General features: G+C 41.0%; 1 protein-coding gene across 3 annotated transcripts in view; it reads left to right on the forward strand.

Moving 5' to 3' along the window:
• The window catches only part of fut8b (fucosyltransferase 8b (alpha (1,6) fucosyltransferase)), a 333,042-nt gene that overhangs the window by 155,825 nt on the left and 152,217 nt on the right, over positions 1-25,000 (forward strand). For all 3 annotated transcript variants that reach the window (XM_061885779.1, XM_061885781.1, XM_061885780.1), the window contains exon 2: positions 4,233-4,721. In XM_061885779.1, the coding sequence (XP_061741763.1) occupies positions 4,519-4,721 (203 nt within the window). In that variant the 5' untranslated portion in view covers positions 4,233-4,518. The remainder of the gene's footprint in view (positions 1-4,232; positions 4,722-25,000) is intronic.

The raw sequence follows: 25,000 nt of genomic DNA on the forward strand, positions 1-25,000 counted from the left end.
ACCAGTGCGCCGCCCGCGCACGTATCTGCAGTCTTTATCTCATCTCACGACAGGACCTGGTTGCCTGGCTTGGCTTTGTCAGGGCAGATGACAGGGAAGGTTGCTTCATAAACCCCGGCACGCGTCCATTTCCGTCCCCCTCCTGCTGCTTGGGATGAAGAAAGGGATGATCAGGGGACCCCCCCCCTCATTCCCTCTGTGCCATAGAGCTCGCCATATCCCCTTGACAGTGAAACTTGCTGCCACGACCGCCGAGATGACATTACCTGATCTGGTTACCAGATGGATCAAAATCGTGTGCATTAATGTTTCCTGATGAAGAGTTCTGTTGTGACCAGTCAGCTGCTTCGTTGCTGCAAGTATAAGGCGCTGATCCACATTTCTGCCTGCGGGTAGTCGGTGTGTGTGTATCAGTGTTGTCCCGATACTAATATTTTGGTAAATGGTGAATGGGTTATACTTGTAAAGCGCTTTTCTACCTTCAAGGTACTCAAATCGCTGTGATTTAAATGAGTTATTTACACATAGATACTTCATAAATGTTTACTTACGTACCCACCACGCAGTCTGATACTTTATATATCAATGATGAAATATTAACATTGCAACACATGCCAATACGACCTTTTTAGTTTACTAAATTACAATTTTAAATTTCCCGGGAGTTTCCTCTTGAAAACGAAGTGTAATGATGATGTGTACGCAAGACGTCACGGGTTTTAAGGAAATATGAGCGCTGCACACACACACAGCTAAAAGTCGTCTGCTTTAATGGCATAATTACACAGTATTTTGGAGATCTGTGTTGCTGAATATTTTGCAATTTGTTCAAGTAATATTGGAGAAGTCGGGAAACTTTAGCCTTTCGCCACACAAACACACGGTGATTCCTTGTTTAAAATTCCCGGAGGTGAAACTTTCCTATGGATCAGAGCGCGGTCAAGTTAACATGAATCACGACGGAATGTCAACCAGCAGGTTTCGGTGAGAAAATTGTGGTAAAAAGTCGCTTCTTACCGGAGAAAAGCTGAGCTTGTGCCGTCCATAAAGCTGCCGTCGACTCCCCTGAGACATTGGCGTCAAGACACCCATGGACGTACACCTCCGACTATCAGGTACTATTAAACTCACTAAAACACTAGCAACACAATAGAAAGATAAAGGATTTCCCAGAATTATCCTAGTAAATGTCTCTAAAAACATCGTAATCCGTCCCAATGCAATCGCGGTTTTTTTTTTTTTTACTTTTTTTTTTTTCTAGTCCGTCCCTATCAATATCTTCAAACACAAATCTTTCATCCTCGCTCAAATTAATGGGGAAATTGTCGTTTTCTCGGTCCGAATAGCACTTTTTGTTGGAGGCTCCCATTAAAAATAATGTGAATATGTGAGGAGCCCCCACATGTGACGTCAACGTCTGCGACTTCCGGTAGAGGGAGGGCATTTCTCTTAACACCGAAAGTTACGAACTTTATCGTGGATGTTCTCTACTAAATCCTTTCAGCAAAAATATGGCAATATCGCGAAATGATCAAGTATGACACGTAGAATGGACCTGCTATCCCAGGTTTAAATAAGAAAATCTCATTTCAGTAGGCCTTTAATTGTTTCCAATCAGTGTCTGTAAGATGGCAGTAAAACGGCTGATCATACAAAACAGATGTCATTGTCATGAACCCGCTAGCTGCGGAAGCTATCACTCCAAATAGCTAAAGCAAAATCAATAAGTCCACAGTATTGTTTTGGTGAATTTACTGTGGAATTTGTGAAACTGAAACAACACAAAAATAATTGTATGTTAATAATACTAACATGGACACCCGAATATGTGTTAGCATATTAGCTAATGCTGACAACGCAAACTTGATTACATTACCATAGCACGTACAAATATGCATGAAAACATTCCTACGGACATCACACATGGGACGGTTTAGTAAGTAAGATTTGTTTTAGTTATATTGTAAAACTTACAAGTACATTTTTTTTTGTCTTTGGTAAGACTCAGCCTTGGTTTGAACTACATTGTGAAATTAGTTATTTACATATAGATATTTATTTGTGTACCTCCAAACAGTGTCTGTAAGATGGCAGTAAAACGGCTGATCAAACAAAGCAGAGGTCATTGTCATGGAAGCTGTTACTCCAAATAAATGGTAAATACTTGTGTAGCGGTTTTCTACCTTCAAGGTACTCAAATCGCTTTGACACTATTCCCACATTCACCCATTCACATACACACATTCACACACTGATGGCGGGAGCTACCATGCAAGGCCCTAACCACGACCCATCAGGAGCAAGGGTGAAGTGTCTTGCTCAAGGACGCAACGGACATAACAAGTTGGGAGAAGGTGGGGATTGAACCAGGAACCCTCAGATTGCTTTCATGGCCACTCTCCCAACTTTGATACCTGTAGGAAAAGTATTTCCGTACTTTTCGGTACTTTTCTAAATAAAGGGGACCACAAAAAAATTACATTATTGGCTGTATTTTAACAAAAAAAATCTTACGGTACATTATACATTTGTTTTGACGGAGTCCCTAAAGGGACATGGATGTTTTGCGAGATCTCGCATAAGTTTTTTTTCCTATGTCAGTGAACCGGAAGTGAAACAGACACAGCTTTGGAGGCGTGGGAGCCTACCCATCATCTGTGCTCTGTCGTGAGCCCATAATACAATTTGATGTCTTTATATGTTAGGCCAATACTAAAATAGAAATCAATAAACTTCTCCCACGGATAATGGGTAGGCTCTTCATCGCTTCGTCTGTTTCACTTCCGGTTCACCATCGCTATGTCTGTTTTACTTCCGGTTCACTGACATAGGAAAAAAACCTTTTGCGAGATATCGCAAAAAGTATTGTGAGGTTCTGCAAAACATTTTTTTGTCCTCCATGTTCCTTAAGGGGCTCCGTATGTTGCTTATTGCAATGTTATCCTTAAATAAAATAGTGAATATACAAAATAACTTGTGTTTTAGTAGTAAGTAAACAAACAAAGGCTAATTTAGTCTGCTACATGTACTTTAAGTATTGTGGTATAATCATTCTATTGTTTTGTCAAAATTATTAAGGACAAGGGGTAGAAAATTAATGATTAATCTACTTGCTCATTTACTGTTAATATCTGCTTACTTTCTCTTTCAAAATGTTGTAAGTACACTTTTAAAAAAATGTAATAATCACTTATTATTCTGTTGTTTGATACTTTATATTAGTTTTGGATAATACCACAAGTTTAGGTATCAATCCAATACCAACTAGTTACAGGATCATACATTGGTCATATTCAAAGTCCTCATGTGTCCAGGGACGTAATTCCTGAGTTTATAAACATAATAAACATGAAAGAAGATTTTGTGATGTTAAAAATAATCGATGTAATCATAGTAGTATCGACTAGATATGCTATTGTACGTGGTATCATTACAGTGGATTAGGTGTAGATCCACAAATGGCATTTGTTTCTATTGTAGCGTCCCAGACGAGTAGTCTTTATGTTATGTTGCTGTGCAAATATTCTTCTAAAATGTGAAGTGAAGTGAATTATATTTATATAGCGCTTTTCTCTAGTGACTCAACGTGCTGTACGTAGTGAAACCCAATATCTAAGTTACATTTAAACCAGTGTGGGTGGCACTGGGAGCAGGTGGGTAAAGTGTCTTGCCCAAGGACACAACGACAGTGACTAGGATGGCGGAAACCTGAGTCGAACCTGGAACCCTCAAGTTGCTGGCACGGCCACTCTATCCAACCGAGCTATGCCGCCAAAATCAGATGTGTTTGTCGTAGTTGTTTAGCGTGGTTTCACAATATGGCACATGTTTATGACAGTATTGTTCATACTGCCACCATTAGTGTGACATGTATGGCTGTTGAGTAAGTATGCCCTTCATTCGTTCGTGTGCAACGTGTTCAAAGTCAGGATGAATGTGTCATGTGTTCATTGTCGGGCCACAATGAAATGTTGGTAGACTATATGAGTTGTGACTTTTTGGTATGTAAAACGGACCAAAATCGCCATTCAAGAATGATTTTTTAAACATTATACTAAAGATTGAAAGTTGCCATCAATCCCACGTGGGTGCTCGGCATTGTGAGTGAGTGCTCAGCGACCCGAAGCACCCAAGGGATCGGCGCCTATGGCTGCAAGCGTCTCGTGTTTTCCTTTGTTCCGTACAAAAGCTGAACCTAATCTGAATTCTTGGCTGCTGTGTGCTTCTTGCAGGGAACTGCTTCGGTGAATCGTTCCAGAGGGACCTGAAGAAGTCGGCGAGGCACTAACGCCGCCATCATGGTGTAGCGCATCGGGGATTAGCTGGCTGGTAGCTGGAGACCGCCCCCGGACCCTGTGAAACCTTGTCTCATCCACCGTCCCTGCAAAGATGCCAGTGCTAACCTGGGCACTGCGTGGATTCTGGTGACAGGGCACGAGTGGACCGTCGAGCAACCCGCCCGGGTGGTTGGGCGTGAAGGCGCATCAGGGGGCAAGTTCAGGCGGGCGGGGTGACACCATGCGGCCCTGGGCGGGCTCATGGCGTTGGATCACCCTGGTGCTCTTAGCCTGGGGGACGCTCCTCTTTTACATCGGTGGCCATTTGGTGAGGGACAGCGACCACCCGGAACGCTCCAGCCGGGAGCTGTCGAAGATCCTGGTCAAGCTGGAGAGGCTCAAGCAGCAGAACGAAGACCTGAGGCGCATGGCCGAGTCGGTCAGGTAGGACACGAAAGTGAAAGTTGATTTACTAAGAACCCTAAAGGATTTAGTTTACGTTTCTCTTATTGGTATTCTTTCACCCGGCCTGCAGCCCCGTGTTATTGAGGCCCGAGTGCGTAAGTCGTGGTAGAAGGTGGGTTCATTACTAATGAGGTGGACTTGTGTGGAAATAATGGAGCGTGGAGTTTTACTAACACTTGTGAATGTCATTAGAATCCATGAAAAAGATAACAGTTAACATTTGAGGATCCAAGCTGCGCTAGAAGTTGTATTGGTGTCAGTAGACATGGCTACCATTACCATTTGAACCTGGGAGTCGATACCAGTACCGATGTTCAGTACTTTAGTGTGTGTCAATAGGTATTGTTTATGATGAAAATGACTGCTGTCAAACCTGCATGTGGCCTTGTGGTTAGAGTGTCCGCCCTGAGATCGGTAGGTCGTGAGTTCATAGGCCTACTGAAAGGAGATTTTCTTATTTAAACGGGGATAGCAGGTCCATTCTATCTGTCATGTCATACTTGATCATTTCGCGATATTGCCATATTTATGCTGAAAGGATTTAGTAGAGAATATCCACGGTAAAGTTCGCAACTTTTGGTCACTAACAGAAAAGCCCTGCCTTAACCGGAAGTCGCAGACGATGACGTCACCCGTTGATGGCTCCTCACATCCTCCCATTGTTTATAATGGGAGCCTCCAACAAAAAGAGCTATTCAGACCGAGAAAACGACAATTTCCCCATTAATTTGCGCGAGGATGAAAGATCCGAGTTTGAGAATATTGATAGCGACGGACTAGAAAAAAAAAAAAGAGTTCAAAAAATAAAACGCAAATGCATTGGGACGGATTTCGATGTTTTTAGACACATTTACTAGGATAATTCTGGGAAATCCCTTATCTTTCTATTGTGTTGCTAGTGTTTTAGTGAGTTTAATAGTAGCTGATAGTCGGAAGGGTGTCTCCACGGGTGTCTTGACGCCAATGTCTCAGGGAAGTCGACGGCAGCTTTATGGACAGCCCAAGCTCAGCTTTTCTCCAGTAAGAAGCAACTTTTTAACCACAATTTTCTCACCGAAACCTGCTGGTTGACATTTGGTCTGGATTCATGTTCGCTTGACCGCGCTCTGATCCATAGTAAATTTTCAACTCCGGGAATTTTAAACAAGGAATCAACGTGTGTTTGTGTGGCGAAAGGCTAAATTTTCCGAACTCCATCTTTCTACTGTGACTTCTCCAATATTAATTGAACAAATTGCAAAAGATTCAGCAACACAGATCTCCAAAATACTGTGTAATTATGCCGTTAAAGCAGACAACATTTAGCTGTGTGTGCGCGTAGCGCTCATACCTCCTAAAACCCCGTGACGTCCTGCGTACACGTCATCATTACACAACGTTTTCAAGACGAAACTCCCGGGAAATTTAAAATTGCAATTTAGTAAACTAAAAAGGCCGTATTGGCATGTGTTGCAATGTTAATATTTCATCATTGATATATAAACTATCAGACTGCGTGGTGGGTAGTAGTGGGTTTCAGTAGGCCTTTAAACCCCGGTCAAGTCATACCAAAGACTATAAAAATGGGACCCATCAGGATAGAACTTTATTGTCATTGCATTAGTACAAGGGAAACTATGTTTTCAGCACAAACACGTTTAAGATTAGACAAACAGTGTACAGGGTTACAGAACAGGAACGCTGATAGGTCGCCACAAGGCGCCCCATAAAAGATGGATAAAAGGTAAAACGCTGGGGATGAAGATGAGTAACTAAATACAATCTAGACTGGGCTCCTAAGGGGGCCTTGTCTGGAGTGGGAAAAAAACTCCATGGCATGCACACATAAACATGTTACATATAGTCACAATAACTTGCGACCGAGGGCGGGGGAGTTGGGGACCTGAAGGTCTGCCAGCCGTCCATCACCCCACAGGGGAATCCAGCGGTGGTGAAGGCGTGGGGTGGGGGAGGAGCGTGTATATGCCCATTGTCTTGGGTGTGTTAATGCAGTGTCCATAGGCCTGGAGCCGTTCTGCATGCCCCCCCTTCTAGGGGAGAACGGATGCAATGGACGTCGAGTGGGTCTAGCATAATATAGTGAAAGTCCAGTCCATTATGGATCTAACATAATAGTGAGAGTCCAGTCCATAGTGGGGCCATCAGGAGACCATCCCGAGCGGAGACGGGTCAGCAGTTGGGCTGTGCAGCCCAACCGGTGCACAGCCGAGCGGTCCAGTCCTGACTCTGGACAGCCAGCACTTCAACCATTGCCACCGGACCTGTGCCCCCCCCTTCCACAAGGCTGCAGAGGGGGGCAGAGTAGAAAAGAAAAGAAGCGGCAGATCAACTGGTCTTAAAAGGGTGTCTATTTAAATTCTAGAGTATACAAATGAGTTTTAAGATGGGACTTAAATTCTTCTACTGTGGTTGAATCTCTACCTGTTACCGGGAGGGCATTCATACTGGAGCCCGAATAGAAAACGCTTTATAGCCCACAGATTTTTTTGTTGGTCTGGGAATCACTAATAAACCGGTGTTCTTTGAATGCAGATTTGTAAAAAAAAATAATAATAATATGACTCCTTTAATGCGCCCCATAAGCGCAATAAATACCACTATACCGCCCCAATAAACGGGGCAGTATAGCTCAGTTGATAGAGTGGCCGTGCCAGCAACTTCAGGGTTCCAGGTTCGATCCCCGCTTCCGCCATCCTAGTCACTGCCGCTGTGTCCTTGGGCAAGACACTTTACGCACCTGCTCCCAGTGCCACCCACAGTGGTTTAAATGCAACTTAGATATTGGGTTTCACTATGTAAAGCGCTTTGAGTCAATAGAGAAAAGCAAACCGGTGCGCCTAATATATGAAAAAATATCAAAAATAGACCATTCATCGGCAGTCTGCCTTTTAATCCTCGGTGACCTACGGTCCGGAAAATACGGTAGATATAATTATTGAATATGATTAAAATCAAGAGTAAGATTGCTAATTCAGTGTTAATATTTGAGTGGGCCCTGTGGTCAATAAGGTGAAGAACGCTCCTCTTGAGTACAATTTTTGGCTCCTCTGCTAATTGAGGTGTTAATATGAGCAAACAGGTAAGTGTGTCATAATGTTTGTGTGTCTTTTAGAGTCCATTTAAAATGATCTTACTCATTTTTAAATCCTTGTGTGGTCTCGCCCCACCTCACTCTCTGAGCTGCTCCACCTCTATGCCCCCTACCTCAGGTCAGCTGATCAGATGATCCTGGAGGTCCCCAAATCAAAGTGCAAACTTAGAGGGGACAGGGCCTGCTCTGTTGCGGGTCCGAAACCCCGGACCCATCTCACTCTCCATGTGAGACAGGCCCCTTCTTTGGCTACTTTTAAGACCCTTCTTAAAACCCATTTTTATTCACTGGCTTTTTAACCCAGCATGAAATTTTAAACTCTTTAATTTTTTTCAAAACTGTTTTTAACTTTTTTTTAACTGATTTTTATCTAACAAATTGTTCTTAGGGTAATTTGTAGGGGTGTGGGAAAAAATCAATTCGAATACAAATTGAATCGTTTACGTTGTGCGATTCAGAATCGATTCTCATTTTTAAAAAATCGATTTTTTAATTATTTTTATTTTTTTTAATCAATCCAACAAACCACTACACAGCAATACCATAACAATGCAATCCAATTCCAAAACCAAACCTGACCCAGCAACACTCAGAACTGCAATAAACAGAGCAATTGAGAGGAGACACAAACACGACACAGAACAAACCAAAAGTAGTGAAGCAAAAATTAATATCATCAACAACAGTATCAATATTAGTTATAATTTCAGCATAGCAGTGATTAAAAATCCCTCACTAACATTATCATTACACATTTATAAAAATAAAAAAAAAAGAACAATAGTGTCACAGTGGCTTACACTTGCATCACATCTCATAAGCTTGACAACACACTGTGTCCAATATTTTCACAAAGATAAAATAAGTCATATTTTTGGTTCGTTTAATAGTTAAAACAAATTTACATTATTGCAATCAGTTGATAAAACATTGTCCTTTACAATTATAAAAGCTTTTTTTTTTTTTTTAAATCTACTACTCTGCTAGCATGTTAGCAGACTGGGGTGGATCCTGCTGAAATCCTATGTATTGAATGAATACAGAATCGTTAGGAATTGGAAAAATATCGTTTTTGAATCGAGAATCGAATCTAAAAAAATCGATATATTATCGAATCGTGACCCCAAGAATCGATATTGAATCGAATCGTGGGACACCCAAAGATTCACAGTCCTAACAATTTGTATTTGCTTTTTCAATGTGTATTTTAAAAATGTTATTTTTTAGTCTGTCCTTTGCCTCTATTTTCTTTGTGGTGTACAGCCCTTTGTTCTTCAACTGAGGTTGTTTTAAAGGGCTTTATAAATAAAGTTGATATGGCAAAGACATGCATTAATTGATTTACGTGGACCCCGACTTAAACAAGTTGTAAAACTTATTCGGGTGTTACCATTTGGGGGTCAATTGTAAGGAATATGTTCTCAACTGTGCAATCTACTAATAAAAGTTTCAATCAGTTAATCAAAAACAGAATTTGTAGGCGCAGTCAAGGCGTTGAGGGGTTCCGGTTTGGCGGGATTAGGTCTCTGCTTTTTGCAGATGATGTGGTCCTGATGGCTTCATCTGGCCGGGATCTTCAGCTCTCACTGGACCGGTTCGCAGCCGAGTGTGAAGCGACCGGAATGAGAATCAGCACCTCCAAGTCCGAGTCCATGGTTCTCGCCCGTAAAAGGGTGGAGTGCCATCTCCGGGTTGGGGAGGAGAGCCTGCCCCAAGTGGAGGAGTTCAAGAACCTCAAAGTCTTGTTCACGAGTGAAGGAAGAGTAGATCGACAGGCGGATCGGTGCGGCGTCTTCAGTAATGCGGACGTTGTACCAATCCGTTGTGGTGAAGAAGGAGCTGAGCCGGAAGGCAGAGCTCTCAATATACCGGTCGATCTACATTCCCATTCTCACCTATGGTCATGAGCTTTGGGTCATGACCGAAAGGATAAGATCACGGGTACAAGCGGCCAAAATGAGTTTCCTCCGCCGTGTGGCAGGGCTCTCCCTTAGAGATAGGGTGAGAAGCTCTTCCATCCGAGAGGAGCTCAAAGTAAAGCCGTTGCTCCTTCACATGGAGAGGAGTCAGCTGAGGTGGCTCAGGCATCTGGTCAGGATGTCACCTGAACGCCTCCCTAAGGTAGGAGGCCACGGGGAAGACCCAGGACACGTTGGGAAGACTATGTCTCCCGGCTGGCCTGGGAACGCCTCGGGATCCCCTGGGAAGAGCTAGACGAAGTGGCTGGGGAGAGGGAAATCTGGGTTTCCCTGCTTAGGCTGCTGCCCCCGCGACCCGACCTCGGATAAGCGGAAGAAAATGGATGGATGGATAATCAAAAACCTGGGGATAGCATGATTGGCAACACTAAATTGGACTATAATCTGTTACTTGTTCCTACGCTTTGTCTCCTGCGGCTTATTTATGGATGTTTCTTCATTGACAGCCATAATGCGAATAGTTTTCATAAAACACATGCAAACACAGCACGGTGGAACAGGGGTTAGTGCTTCTGTCTCACAATACGAAGGTCCTGGGTTCGATCCAGTGCTTGGATCTTTCTGTGTGGAGTTTGCATGTTCTCCCTGTGACTGCGTGGGTTCCATACGGGAACTCCGGCTTCCTGCCACCTCTGAAGACATGCACCTGGGGATAGATTGATTGGCAAAACTAAATGGTCCCTAGCGTGTGAATGTGAAAGTGAATGTTGTCTATTTGTGTTGGCCCTGCGACGGGGAGGCGACTTGTCCATGGTGCACACCGCCTTCCGCTGCAGTGCAGCTGAGACATGCTCCAGCGACCCCAAAAGGGACAAGCGGTAGAAAATGGATGGATGGATGGTATGGTATTTGAAGATCATCCAATTAGCTGACTTTGCAGGAAACTTTCTAAAAATGCATTTCCTTGCTTGCACACTTTTGCTTTCCTGGAAAAAAAACCATTTTGCTGTCCTACATTTCTCCATTAAAACAAAGCTCAAGCCTCTTGGTGGTCCAATCAGTCGTTTTGCAAATGGCAACCGGCGGCGATGTCATAATTTTTGTTTTGTTTTTGATCAGCCGCTGATTGCATCAGATTTGAGAGGCCAGGGACGCAGCAAACAAAACGTTGCAGCAAAGTTTCCTCCAAAGCCAATCAGCACCGGCGACACATGGACGGACGGACGGTCTCTCTCAGCAGATTTTATTGTCGCTTGGTTATGTTTTGGCACACGACAATGTTGTTGTTTGAGCCCATTAACCACGCTGCGGCTTTCTCACATTTGAGATCTGCGCACTGGCGTGACAGATGGTTCTCCTCCTACCTCTAAATGCTGACGCTTTCTTTTTAAGGCATTAACAATAGGTCCGGGTCGGGGGGGTGATGCATGGGCGGGCGGCGTGGTGTATCTTGCCACGTTCACAGGCAGCTTGCGCTTCAGATGTTGCCGTCGCCGCTTCTTTGCGATATTCTGATTGGCTTTGATGTAGGGCCTTCATCAGTGCTCCCAAACACCAAAACACACACGCATGCGTCGCCTCCGACAGCTGGTCCCTGATTGAATATATTGCTTTTTCTAATGGTTCCAAATTGGCCCAGAAATAAAATACGAGGGCTGCTTTTAGTCCACAAGAGGATCCAGATGGGTCGTTGCTCTTATTCACATGTAGGTGTCGATCTTCTGGGGCTCCACATATCTCGCATCTCATAGGCTTTTTTCACTGATGTCAGTTCCTAATACTTCCCCTAACGGTTTGAAACGTTAGGGCTGGGGTCGGGAACCTCTTTGGCTGAGAGAGCCATGAAAGCCAAATATTTTAAAACGTATTTCCCTGAGAGCCATATCATATTTTTTTAACACTGAATACATCTAAATGCGTGCATTTTTTAAATTAAAACCAACATTTTTAGAGTATAGTAAGTCTCTAATTTTTTTAATAACATTGTTATTTCTTGAACAGGTGCGGTAGAAAACGGTTGGATGGATTAACATGCTTGAAAATGTTTTATATTTTGAAAGTTATTTTTAACATTGTGATTAACTGCAGAATTATTCATTACTTATCATGTTAAGCAATGTCAGCTAAGATTTATCTGAGAGCCAGATGCGGGCATCAAAAGAGCCACATCTGGCTCTAGAGCCATAGGTTCCCTACCCCTGCGTTAGGGCTAGAGATGTCCGATGATGGCTTTTTTGCCGATATCCGATATACTCTTAATTACCGATTCCGATGTCAACCGATACCGATATATACAGTCGTGGAATTAACACATTATTATGCCTAATTTTGTTGTGATGCCCCGCTGGATGCATTAAACAATGTAACGTGGTTTTCCAAAATAAATCAACTCAAATGATGGAAACAAAAGGAAAACATGGCATTGCCATATTTATTATTGAAGTCACAAAGTGCATTATTTTTTTTAACATGCCTCAAAACAGCAGCTTGGAATTTGGGACATGCTCTCCCTGAGAGAGCATGAGGAGGTTGAGGTGGGCAGGGTTGACTTAGACTTAGACAAACTTTAATGATCCACAAGGGAAATTGTTCAACACAGTAGCTTAGTTACAATGATGGAAAGTGTAAGGATGGAAAGGACAATGCAGGTATAAATAGACTAGTTATAGCAATTTAAAATATAACATATATGCGAATATGTACAATATATACTTAATATGTGTACAGTATATTATATATACGGATATAATATGTCTATAACATATATAATATATACCAATTGCTATGTACACTATCACAGTATATTTGGCAGCCACAGCATAAAAAAGAGAGTAAGTCCAGCAGAAAATAGAATATAGACATTAAAAACAAAGAGAAGTAGCTGACATAGAAGGTGTCAGGTAATAGACGGATATTATCTGTTGCTGTATGTGTATATTGTAGCATCCCGGAGGAGTTGGTGCTGCAAGGGGATCTGGGTATTTGTTCTGTTGTGTTTATGTTGTGTTACGGTGCGGATGTTCTCCCAAAATATGTTTGTCATTCTTGTTTGGTGTGGGTTCACAGTGTGGCACATATTTGTAAACAGTGTTAAAGTTGTTTATACGGCCACCCTCAGTGTGAATGTATGGCTGTTGACCAAATATGCCTTGCATTTACTAGTGTGTGTGTGTGAAAAGCCGTAGATGTTATGTGATTGGGCCACCACGCAAAGGCAGAGCCTTTAAGGTTTATTGGCGCTCTGTACTTCTCCCGGTATTTTAAAAAGTCATACATTTTCATTTTTGAAACCGATACCGATAATTTCCGATATTACATTTTAAAGCATTTATTGATATTATCGGACATCCCTTGTTAAGGCCTCCACTAAAATAAATACATATTTATGTATTTTCCACATATTAGCCGCAGATATACAGACACGTTGAAAAGTTTACATACACTTGTAAAGAATATAATGTCATGGCTGTTTTAAGTTTCCAATCATTTCTACAACTCTTTTTTTGGTGATAGAGTGATTGGAGCACATAATTTTTGGTCACAAAAAACATTCATTAAGTTTGGTCTACTGAAACAGCTCAATTTTTGTTCATTGGTTCCAGACATAAATGAATTCAAGCAAAATAAGAATCACTGGTTATAAATCAAATCATTTCATAGCTAAACCATACAAAACCTGTTCACTACCTTCTGAATATGTTTTTCCACAATATGAGAACCCTCTAAACATGAAATAACAACCTTTAGTCACATCTACATTCTTTTGATCGAATATAGTAATGAAGGCTTGAGGCTGAGCCAATCAGTGGCCATGATACCAAACAGCACCCTCTGATTGGTTTAGTCTTCTCTAGTGGCCAATATTATTATAGTACTGGTATTTCATTTTTAATATGCTATAAAACCAGAAATGTAATGTTTTTAATACGTTTAATACATTTATCTACACAAATACACCTCATGTGCATATATATATATATATATATATATATATATATATATATATATATATATATATATATATATATATATATATATATATATATATATATATATATATATTTTTTTTTTCTACTGCTTGTCCCTTTATGGGGTCGCGGGGGGGCACTGGTGCCTAACTCAGCTACAATCGGGCGGAAGGCGGAGTACACCCTGGACAAGTCGCCATCTCATCGCAGGGCATATATATATATATATATATATATATATATATATATATATATATATATATATATATATATATTCACACACACACACACACAGTGTATATATATATTTATACACAGTGGGGTAAAAAAGTATTTAGTCAGCCACCGATTGTGCAAGTTCTCCCACTTAAAATGATGACAGAGGTCTGTAATTTTCATCATAGGTACACTTCAACTGTGAGAGACAGACTGGGAAAAAAAAACAGGAATTCACATTGTAGGAATTTTAGATAATGTATTTGTAAATTATGGTGGAAAATAAATATTTGGTCAACCATTCAAAGCTTTTAATGACGGAAGGAGGTTTTGGCTCAAAATCTCAGGATACATGGCCCCATTCGTTCTTTCCTTGACACGGATCAATCGTCCTGTCCCCTTAGCAGAAAAACAGCCCCAAAGCATGATGTTTCCACCCCCATGCTTCACAGTAGGTTTGGTGTTCTTGGGATGCAACTCAGTATTCTTCTTCCTCCAAACACGACGAGTTGAGTTTATACCAAAAAGTTCTATTTTGGTTTCATCTGACCACATGACATTCTCCCAATCCTCTGCTGTATCATCCATGTATCCATTTTGCTATAAACTCAACTCCTCGTGTTTGGAGGAATTAGAATACTGAGTTGTATCTCAAGAACACCACACCTACTGTGAAGCATGGGGGTGGAAACATCATGCTTTGGGGCTGTTTTTCTGCTAAGGGGACAGGACGATTGGTCTGTGTTAAGGAAAGAATGAATGGGGCCATGTATCGTGAGATATTGAGCCAAAACCTTCCATCAGTGAGAGCTTTGAATGGTTGACCAAATACTTATTTTCCGCCATCATTTACAAATAAATTCTTTAAAATTCCTACAATGTGAATTCCTGTCTCTCACAGTTGAAGTGTACCTATGATGAAAATTACAGACCTCTGTCATCATTTTAAATGGGAGAACTTACACAATCGTTGGCTGACTAAATACTTTTTTGCCCCACTGTATATACTAATCAAATATACTGCATCAACACTGATGAAAAATAAGTGATCAAATGTTTTACTAAACACATTTTTTAATTGACATCAATTATGTATCTATGGTGATAAATATTGATATTGTTTTATCGCCCAGCAGGAGTTTTAATTCTATTGCCCGCCGAAGCTCTTCCCCTCTCCGCTCGCCGCCGTTCCCTTCACCAACAAACTGCTGACAGAGGCATGGCGCCCGGCCAGACCCCCGCCCGCAGACCTCTGTCACAGACCCACTGACTGGGTATAGCGACTCACTGGCTCGCTGATTGACGAGCTCAGCCCGCGCATGACCTAGTCCACTGGCTGCAGTGTCTTGCAGATCTGGACCGGGAGCCCGATCGTGTCATGGAGAAACAGCGACATCCCTTCCAAAAAGCGTCCCGCTTGGCTTTCAATATGAATTTCTCCTCGGACGCTTTCACATAGAGCCGCTCGTTGTTTCTCATTGAGATTCAGAGCCATAAAAGGTACATTAGTGGATGGTGGGGTTATTGAGGAAAGCAATCTGCTGTGTAGAAAATGAGTTCTAGTTCATCTTCGGCTTTGACTTATTTCATGCTTTGCATAATAGAGGAGCTATTATGCAAGGTGCTCAAATGGCTCTTGTTTACTTGATGTCATTAGCTTGTGTGGATTATTGATTTAACCAGTCGCACGTTGGTCATTCGCGCAAAAATCCCTGGTAATTACTCACACGGGTCAATTAATCCGCCCACTCGTCGTTCTGTGACATGCCTCTCCAACATTAAACAAATGGGAATTATTCAGTCCATGGTGATTCAAGGCGGCCCGGTGCCGACATCCCAGTAATAAGCCAGGTGAGAAGCAAGTCGGGCTTCTCGAACCGTCTGGCTCCGCCCTCTCTGCGGCTGTCACTCACCTCGGACAAGGGGCCGCGACTCATGTGCGTGCGGCCTGGTGGCGAGAGTGAAAGGCGACGGTGACAGCTGGGTTGAGCGATGAGCACCTGAGTGAGACCCAGACACGCCAGCGGAGGAGGGGTGGAGGGGGATCGCGGGTGTTGCTGTGAGCACAAGTGATAGGTAACCTTGCCAAAAGACCATATCACTGTCCATGTCTAAGCTATTTATTTTTAGGAGATCCAGGGTGCCCACCACTGGCACTGCAGTAAATATGGATCAACACGTGTAAAACATTCTCTGTTTGCAAACCTTTCGATTTATGAACTTTTAGATCAAGTCAAATACACCTCATGTGCATATATATATATATATATATACATATATATGTACATATATATGTATATATTAGGGTTGTTGGAAAAAATCGATTCGAATACGAATCGAATCGTTTATGTTGTGCAATTCAGAATCTATTCTAATTTTTAAAAAAATCGAGTATATTTTTTATTTTTTATTTTTTTTTAATCAATCCAACAAACCACTACACAGCAAGACCATAACAATGCAATCCAATTCCAAAACCAAACCTGACCCAGCAACACTCAGAACTGCAGTAAACAGACCAATTGAGAGGAGACACAAACACGACACAGAACAAACCAAAAGTATCGAAACAAAAATTAATATCATCAACAACAGTATCAATATTAGTTATAATTTCAGCATAGCAGTGATTAAAAATCCCTCATTGACATTATCATTAGACATTTATAAAAATAAAAAAAAAGTGTCACAGTGGCTCACACTTGCATCGCATCTAATAAGCTTGACAACACACTGTGTCCAATGTTTTCACAAAGATGAAATACGTTTTTTTTCGTTCGTTTAATAGTTAAAACAAATTTACATTATTGCAATCAGTTGATAAAACATTGTCCTTTACAATTATAAAAGCTTTTTGCAAAAATCTACTACTCTGCTTGCATGTCAGCAGACTGGGTTAGATCCTGCTGAAATCCTGTGTATTGAATGATAACCGAATCCTTTTAAAATCGGGAAAAAAAATCGTTATTGAATCGAGAATCAAATCGAATCTAAAAAATCGATATACTATCGAATCGTGACCCCAAGAATCGATATTGAATCGAATCATGGGACACCCAAAGATTCACAGCCCTAGTATATATTTATATATATATATATATATATATATATATATATATATATATATATATATATATATATATATATATTGACACAAACTCATTTCGGGAATTGGTGATCACTCCAGGAGCACTGAGAGCAGATTCAGCCACACTACCTCAAGGTAATGTTGTCATTCTCAGTGCCAACAAATATGATTAAAGGCTTACTGAAATTAGATTTTATTATTCAAACGGGGATAGCAGGTCCTTTTTATGTGTCATACTTGATCATTTCGCGATATTGCCATATTTTTGCTGAAGGGATTTAGTAGGGAACATCCACGATAAAGTTCGCAACTTTTGGTCGCTAATAAAAAAAGCCTTGCCTTTACCGTAAGTAGCAGACGATGTGCGCGTGACGTCACAGGTTGTAGGGCTCCTCACATCCTCACATTGTTTATAATCATAGCCAGCAGCAGCTAGAGCTATGCGGACCGAGAAAGACACAATTTCCCCATTAATTTGAGCGAGGATGAAAGATTTGTGGATGAGGAAATTTAGAGTGAAGGACTAGGAAAAAAAAGGCGATTGCAGTGGGAGCGATTCAGATGTTTTTAGACACATTTACTAGGATAATTCTGGAAAATCCCTTATCTGCTATTGTGTTGCTATTTTTTTAGTCAGATTAAATAGCACCTGAAAGTCGGAGGGGTGTGGCCACGGGTGTGTGGACGCCAGAGTCTCTGAGGGAAGTCACGGCAGCTGCAGCACGACGGAAGCTCCGCTGATGTCCCCGGTAAGAGGCGACTTATTACCACAATTTTCTCACCGAAAACTGCCGGTTGACATGTAGTCGGGATCCATGTTCGCTTGACCGCTCTGATCCATAGTAAAGCCTCATCTCCGGGAATTTTAAAAAACGAAACACCGTGTGTTTTTGTGGCTAAAGGCTAAAAGCTTCCCACCTCCATCTTTCTACTTTGACTTCTCCATTATTAATTGAACAAACTGCAAAAGATTCAGCAACGCAAATGTCCGGAATACTGTGTAATTATGCCGTTAAAGCAGACTACTTATATTGGATTTGGCTGGAAAGTAATGTCCGCTACAACCGGTGACGTCAAACGCACGCGTCATCATTCCGCGACATTTTCAACAGGACACTTCGCGGGAAATTTAAAATTGCAATTTAGTCAACCAAAAAAGCCGTATTGGCATGTGTTGCAATGTTAATATTTCATCATTGATATATAAACTATCAGACTGCGTGGTCGGTAGTAGTGGGTTTTAGTAGGCCTTTAAAAGTGTGAATCTTTGTGCAGCTAACGATTCGATGCAATTCCAATTACTGGGGTGACTATTCAGATTCGATTCAGAATCGATAATAAATTCTAACCGATTCTCGCAATGTATGATTTGGTATAATATTTATAATTATTTTTTTTTCAAAACAAATGACAAAGTAGAAGAAGTTGAAAAGTTCCTTTTGGTTGCACGGAGAGGGTATAAAAACATTGTTTTAAACATTTATTTTATTAAGAGAACATATATATATATATATATATATATATATATATATATATATATATATATATATATATATATATTAAATTGAGCTGTTAGGCCACAATAACCAGCAATATGTTTGGAGGAGAAAAGGTGAGGCCTTTAATCCCAGGAACACCAAGTCTACAGTCAAGCATGGTTGTGGTAGTATTATGCTCTCGGCCTGTTTTGTTGCCAATGGAACTGGTGCCTTACATGGGACAATGAAAAAGGAGGATTACCTCCAAATTCTTCGGGACAACTTAAAATCATCAGGTTGGGTCTTGGGCGCAGTTGTGTGTTCCAACAGGACAATGACCCTAAACACACGTCAAAAGTGGTGAAGGAATGGCTGAATCAGGCTAGAATGAAGGTTTTAGAATGGCCTTCCCAAAGTCCTGACTTAAACGTGTGGACAATGCTGAAGAAACAAGTCCATGTCAAAAACCAACAAATTTAGCTGAACTGCACCAATTTTGTCAAGTGGTCAAACATTCAACCAGAAGCTTGTGGATGGCTACCAAAAGCGCCTTATTGCAGTGAAACTTGCCAAGGGACTTGTGAGCAAATATTAACATTGCTGTATGTATACTTTTGACCCAGCAGATTTGGTCACATAATAAATTCATAAAAGAACCAAACTTCAAGAATGTTTTTTGTGACCAACAAGTATGTGCTTTAATCACTCTATCACAAAAATATAAGAGTTGCATAAATTTTTGGAAACTCAAGACAGCCATGGCATTATGTTCTTTACAAGTGTATGTACAGCATAAAAAAGTGTTTAAAAGTGTTTTATCTTTAATAAATAAATAACAAACACTTTTCATATTGTCACTATGGGGTACTGTTTGTATAATTTTGAGGACAAAAAATGTATTAGTTTCAATTTGGGACGGCGTGGCGCAGTGGGGAGAGTGGCCGTGCGCAACCCGAGTGTCCCTGGTTCAATTCCCACCTAGTACCAACCTCGTCACGTCCGTTTTGTCCTGAGCAAGACACTTCACCCTTGCTCCTGATGGGTGCTGGTTGGCGCCTTGCGTGGCAGCTCCCTCCATCAGTGTGTGAATGTGTGTGTGAATGGGTAAATGTGGAAGTAGTGTCAAAGCGCTTTGAGTACCTTGAAGGTAGAAAAGCGCTATACAAGTACAACCCATTTATCATTTATTTTATTTTATTTGGAATAAGGCTGTAAAATAATAAAATTTGGAAAAAGTGAAGCGCTGGATACACTGTAACAGGTTTTTCCCAGCCCTATGTGTATATTATCTTAAAGAACTGGTTTTGTTACGTGGTTCATGCCTCGTGGATGTCTTTTTACTATTTGCCATTTTTAGGGGTAAAAAAATTAAAATGCTCAAGAGTCCGCCGCTCACTTTGTTCGTCCATCTGTTGTAGACCTTCTTGGTTATCCTCAGGATGAAAATATCTCAAATGAAAATAGTAGTGGGTGTGTGAACAGCTGTGGACTTATTAAACATGGTGAATGGCATCAACCCTTCAGGATTCCCCAGATGTGGCCATTTTGTTAGTTCCCGGGGACTTAAAAAAGGTTCAGCAACAAAAGTCTTAAAAGTAATGTAAATTCCGAACCATAAATGGTAAATGGGTTATACTTGTATAGCGCTTTTCTACCTTCAAGGTACTCAAAGCGCTTTGACACTATTTCTACATTCACCCATACACACACACATTCACACACTGATGGCGAGAGCTGCCACGCAAGGCCCTAACCACGAACCATCAGGAGCAAGGGTGAAGTGTCTTGCTCAAGGACACAACAGGCGTGACGAGTTTGGTAGAAGGTGGGGATTGAACCAGGAACCCTCAGGTTGCAGGCACGGCCACTCTCCCCACCGCGCCACGCCGTCCCCAATTTGTTACTTGTTCCTACGCTTTGATCCCTGTGGCTTATTTATGGATGTTTCTTCACTGACAGCCATAATGCCAATAGTTTTCATAAAACACATGCAAACAAAGCACCTTGGGAGACGGGTTGGTGCGTCTGCCTCACAATACGAAGGTCCTGGGTTCGATCCTGCCACGGTATATTTCTGTGTGGAGTTGGCGTGTTCTCCCCGTGACTGCGTGGGTTCCCTCCGGGTACTCCGGCTTCCTCCCACCTCCAAAAACATGCACCTGGGGATAGGTTGATTGGCAACACTAAATGGTCCCTAGTGAAGTGTGAATGTTGTCTGTCTATCCGTGTTGGCCCTGCGATGAGGTGGCGACTTGTCCAGGGTGTAAACCGCCAGCTGAGATAGGCTCCAGCACCCCCCGCAACCCCGAAAGGGATACAGGGTAGAAAATGGATGGATGGACAGGCAAACACATTGTAACGGTGTGGTTTTTTTGTGCTATGGTGCCATCTTTTGGATGAGTTTGCTCACTGCAGGTGGTGGCTGAGTGACTGTTTACAGTGTATCTTTCGCGCTGTTAAAGGCCTACTGAAACCCACTAATACTACCGACCACGCAGTCTGATAGTTTATGTAAATGATGAAATATTAACATTGCAACACATGCGGTTTAGTTTACTAAATTACAATTTTAAATTTTCTCGCGGAGTTTCGTGTTGAAAACGTTCTGGAATGATGACGCGTATGATGAGGCGTGTTTATGACGTTATTGGTTGGAGGGGACATCTTAACCCAGCACCACTTGCGGCTAAAAGTTGTCTCTTTTCATTGCTCAATTACACAGTATTCTGGACATCTGTGTTGCTGAATCTTTTCCAATTTGTTCAATTAATAATGTAAAAGTCAAAGTAGAAAGATGGAGGTGGGAAGCTTTAGCCTTTAGCCACACAAACACATGGTGTTTCCTTGTTTAAAATTCCCTGGGGTGAAGCTTTACTATGGATCAGAGCAGTCAAGCGAACATGGATCCCGACCACTTTTCAACCAGCAGGTTTCGGTGAGAAAATTGTGGTAAAACGTCGCCTCTTACCGGAGACATCAGCGGAGCTTGCGCCGTCCATGCAGCTGCCGTGACTTCCCTCAGACACTGGCGTCAACACACCCGTAGACACACCCCTCCGACTATCAGGTACTATTTAACTGACTAAAACACTACCAACACAATAGAAGGATAAGGGATTTCCCAGAATTATCCTATTAAATGTGTCTAAAAACATCTGAACCGCTCCCAATACAATCGCCCTTTTTTATTTTATTTTATTTATTTATTTTTTTTTTTTCTAGTCCTTCACTATCAATATCCTCATCCACGAATCTTTCATCCTCGCTCAAATTAATGAAGAAATAGTCGTTTTCTCGGTCCGAATAGCTCTTGCTGCTGGAGGCTCACATTATAAACAATGTGAGGATGTGAGGAGCCCTCACACCGGTGACGTCATCGTCTGCTACTTACGGTACAGGCAAAGCTTTTTTATTAGCGACCAAAAGTTGCGAACTTTATCGTGGATGTTCTGTACTAAATCCTTTCAGCAAAAATATGGCAATATCGTGAAATGATAAAGTATGACACATAGAATGGACCTGCTATCCCTGTTTAAATAAGAAAATCTCATTTCAGTAGGCCTTTAAAGCTTTGAACCGGAACTAGAAGTGCTGTTCCGTTTTCTAATGGTCCACAGCGTTCCGACTCGTATGGATTCTTCATTCACTACTGTATACGTTTGTAAGTTTTACAATATAACTAAACCATTCTTATTCATGAAAATGTCCCGTGTGTGATGTCTGTTTGAGTGTTTCCATGCATATTTGAATGTGCTATCGTAATGTAATCTATTATCTAATCGCTAGGATTAGATAATAAGCTAACACGTTTACGAGTGTCTGTGTCAGTATTATTAACTTACAATGACATTCTTTTTGTATTGTTTCAGTTACACAAATTTCTCAGTAAACTCACCAAAATATCACCGTGGAGTTATTGAGTCTGTTTAGCTGCTTGGAGAGATAGCTTCCGCAGCTCGTGGGTCCATGACGATGACTTCTGTTTTGTTTCATTCCCCGTTTTACTGCCGTGTTACAGGCACTGTTTGGAAACAATTAAGGTATATAAATAACTATTTATGGAAAGCACGGTGACACGATTAGTGGCCTACGCGGGTCCCGACTTTAAACAGCTAGAGCTTCATCTGTGGTCACCTAATAACCTCTCCACAAAGGAGAGGGGGGCAGAGCAGATAAGAGACGGCAGATCAACTGGTCTAAAAGGGGGTTGTAGTTGTAAAAACAAACAAACAAAAAGAAAACCGTATACAGGGTTTCCCTCAGATTGCCAACATACCTGGATGGGGGGTGGGGGGGGCATGACAAGGGGTGTGGTCAATATGATGTCATCATATAGTTTATATGATATGAGATGATGCATATATTTGTTTTAAAAAAAAGCAAAAAAAAGTTATACATACATTTACAACAAATCTATGTTATAGTTAATAAGCAATAACAGCAGCACGGTGGCAGAGAGTTAGTGCATGTGCCTCACAATACGAAAGTCCTGAGTTCAATCCCGGGCTCGGGATCTTTCTGTGTGGAGTTTGCATGTTGTCCTAGTGACTAAGTGGGTACTCCGGCTTCTTCCCAGCTCCAAAAAAATGCACCTTGGAATAGGATGAATGGCAACACTAAATGGTCCCTAGTGTGTGAATGTGAGTGTGATTGTTGTCTGTCTATCTGTGTTGGCCCTGTGATGAGATGGCGACTTGACCAGGGTGTACTCCGCCTTCTGCCCTAATGCGGCTTAGATAGGCTCCAGCACCCTCCGTGACCATGAAAGGGACAAGCTGTAGAAAATGGATGGATGGATTGAAAACACTATTTACATGATATTTGTGTAAATAACTAGTTTCACAACGTATTTAGTGTGTGTGTGACAATCATTGGTACTTTAACTTTAACTTGATGTATCTGCGGCTTATAGTCCGGTGCGGCTAATGTATTGAAACTTATTTTTTCTTCTGAAATTTAGCGGGTGCGTCTTAAATGCCATTGCACCTTATAGTCCGGAAAATACGAAAATGATTTTTCCGTTTAAAGTCGGAATTCCGTCTTTTTTAATCTCGGGGGGGAAAAAAAGTTATCTTCCGTTTTTCCGTTTTTTTTCCCGACCCTAAATCAATATTCGTTTACTTGCCGATTCGTCTTTTGTAATCGAGACGTAGCTTATATTACGCCGTAGTTGATTGGTCGATATGTTCCTTGTGACCAATCAGGACATCTGTTATGAATGATGACGTTATTACCGCCATTTTCCACATGTAAACGATGTCGGTTCTCGAGAGAAAAGACGCTTCACGAGTAAAAGGAATTGATAAACATGTCAAAAATAAGTTTCGATGGGACTGGATGGAAAGGGAAATCACTGATACTGTTGGGAAGAAGGAAGTTACGACTTTGTTCGGCGATTTTATTCGGAAAATCGATTGTCCCGGAAAGGTTTTGTGCACGTGGTGTCATGATAATATTGATTATAGATCACGAGGTTTCAAGGCTTTGGAAGTGCATGTGAAACGCCAAAAACATATGAAACAACTTGAAGCAAGGAAAACAAACTTTTCACTAGCTGGTACTTTTGGATGTCAACCGAAAGTGAGCAAACCTTGCGGACTTCATCCTTTACTTACATCGACAACTGCCGTAGACATCGAGAGAAAAGAGCCAACCAAACAACCCACTTCAGTTGCAGACAGGGTAGTTAATAATGAGGTAAGCTAAAAAAATATCTTCTTGCGAAATACACGTTTGTTTTAAATATTAACCAATTATTGCTTTGCGAAATATAAATGGCTTTTTCTAAAAATAAAAAGCTACGTGAAAATATTTAAATGAAATTACAGAAATTCAAAGAGTCGCATTATTGATCCCAGCTAACAATTTATTTGAAATAAATTTCTATATAATACTATTTTGTAATATTGAGTTCTTATGTAGTCTCTTGAAACAATATTGCCAGTGGTGTAACAATCTTGAAGGTAAATATTTTCACACCTGTTTTATGCAATATGTCAGTGTCCTCACATTATTATTATTTCCTATTTTCAAATGAGTAAACAATACTAAACATGTTTAATTATTTTCATAAATTTATATCCTATTTTGGCGAAAAGAATGAAATGTTTACATTTGGTATTTTGTTATATTTATAACTAAAGTTGTAGGCAATTAGGCATATACATTAAAACTGTGAATTATTATTAGTGGTTATGTATTTTACAATTAATGCTACATCCTGTAGATGTGAAATGAACACAAGATGTAAATATTAGTGACTAAATACTGTCGGGTCTGAACCATATACACTGATTCATTAGGATAAATGGGGTATGTATGTTCTATTAATGATGTTTTCATGTCTTTAAACACTAAAATATTTTCTTCAACTGGTGTTGTCTTTGTTAATTTTAGCATGTGAAATTGGTGAAAAACCGGAATTTTTTTCAGTCTTTTTCATTGTGGTCAAATAACATGCCTGATCCATATAATGTTTTTTGGGGTTTGTTTTATGCC

The sequence above is a fragment of the Nerophis ophidion genome, linkage group LG24 (genome assembly GCF_033978795.1).
Source record: "Nerophis ophidion isolate RoL-2023_Sa linkage group LG24, RoL_Noph_v1.0, whole genome shotgun sequence".
NCBI classification, from domain to species: domain Eukaryota; kingdom Metazoa; phylum Chordata; class Actinopteri; order Syngnathiformes; family Syngnathidae; genus Nerophis; species Nerophis ophidion.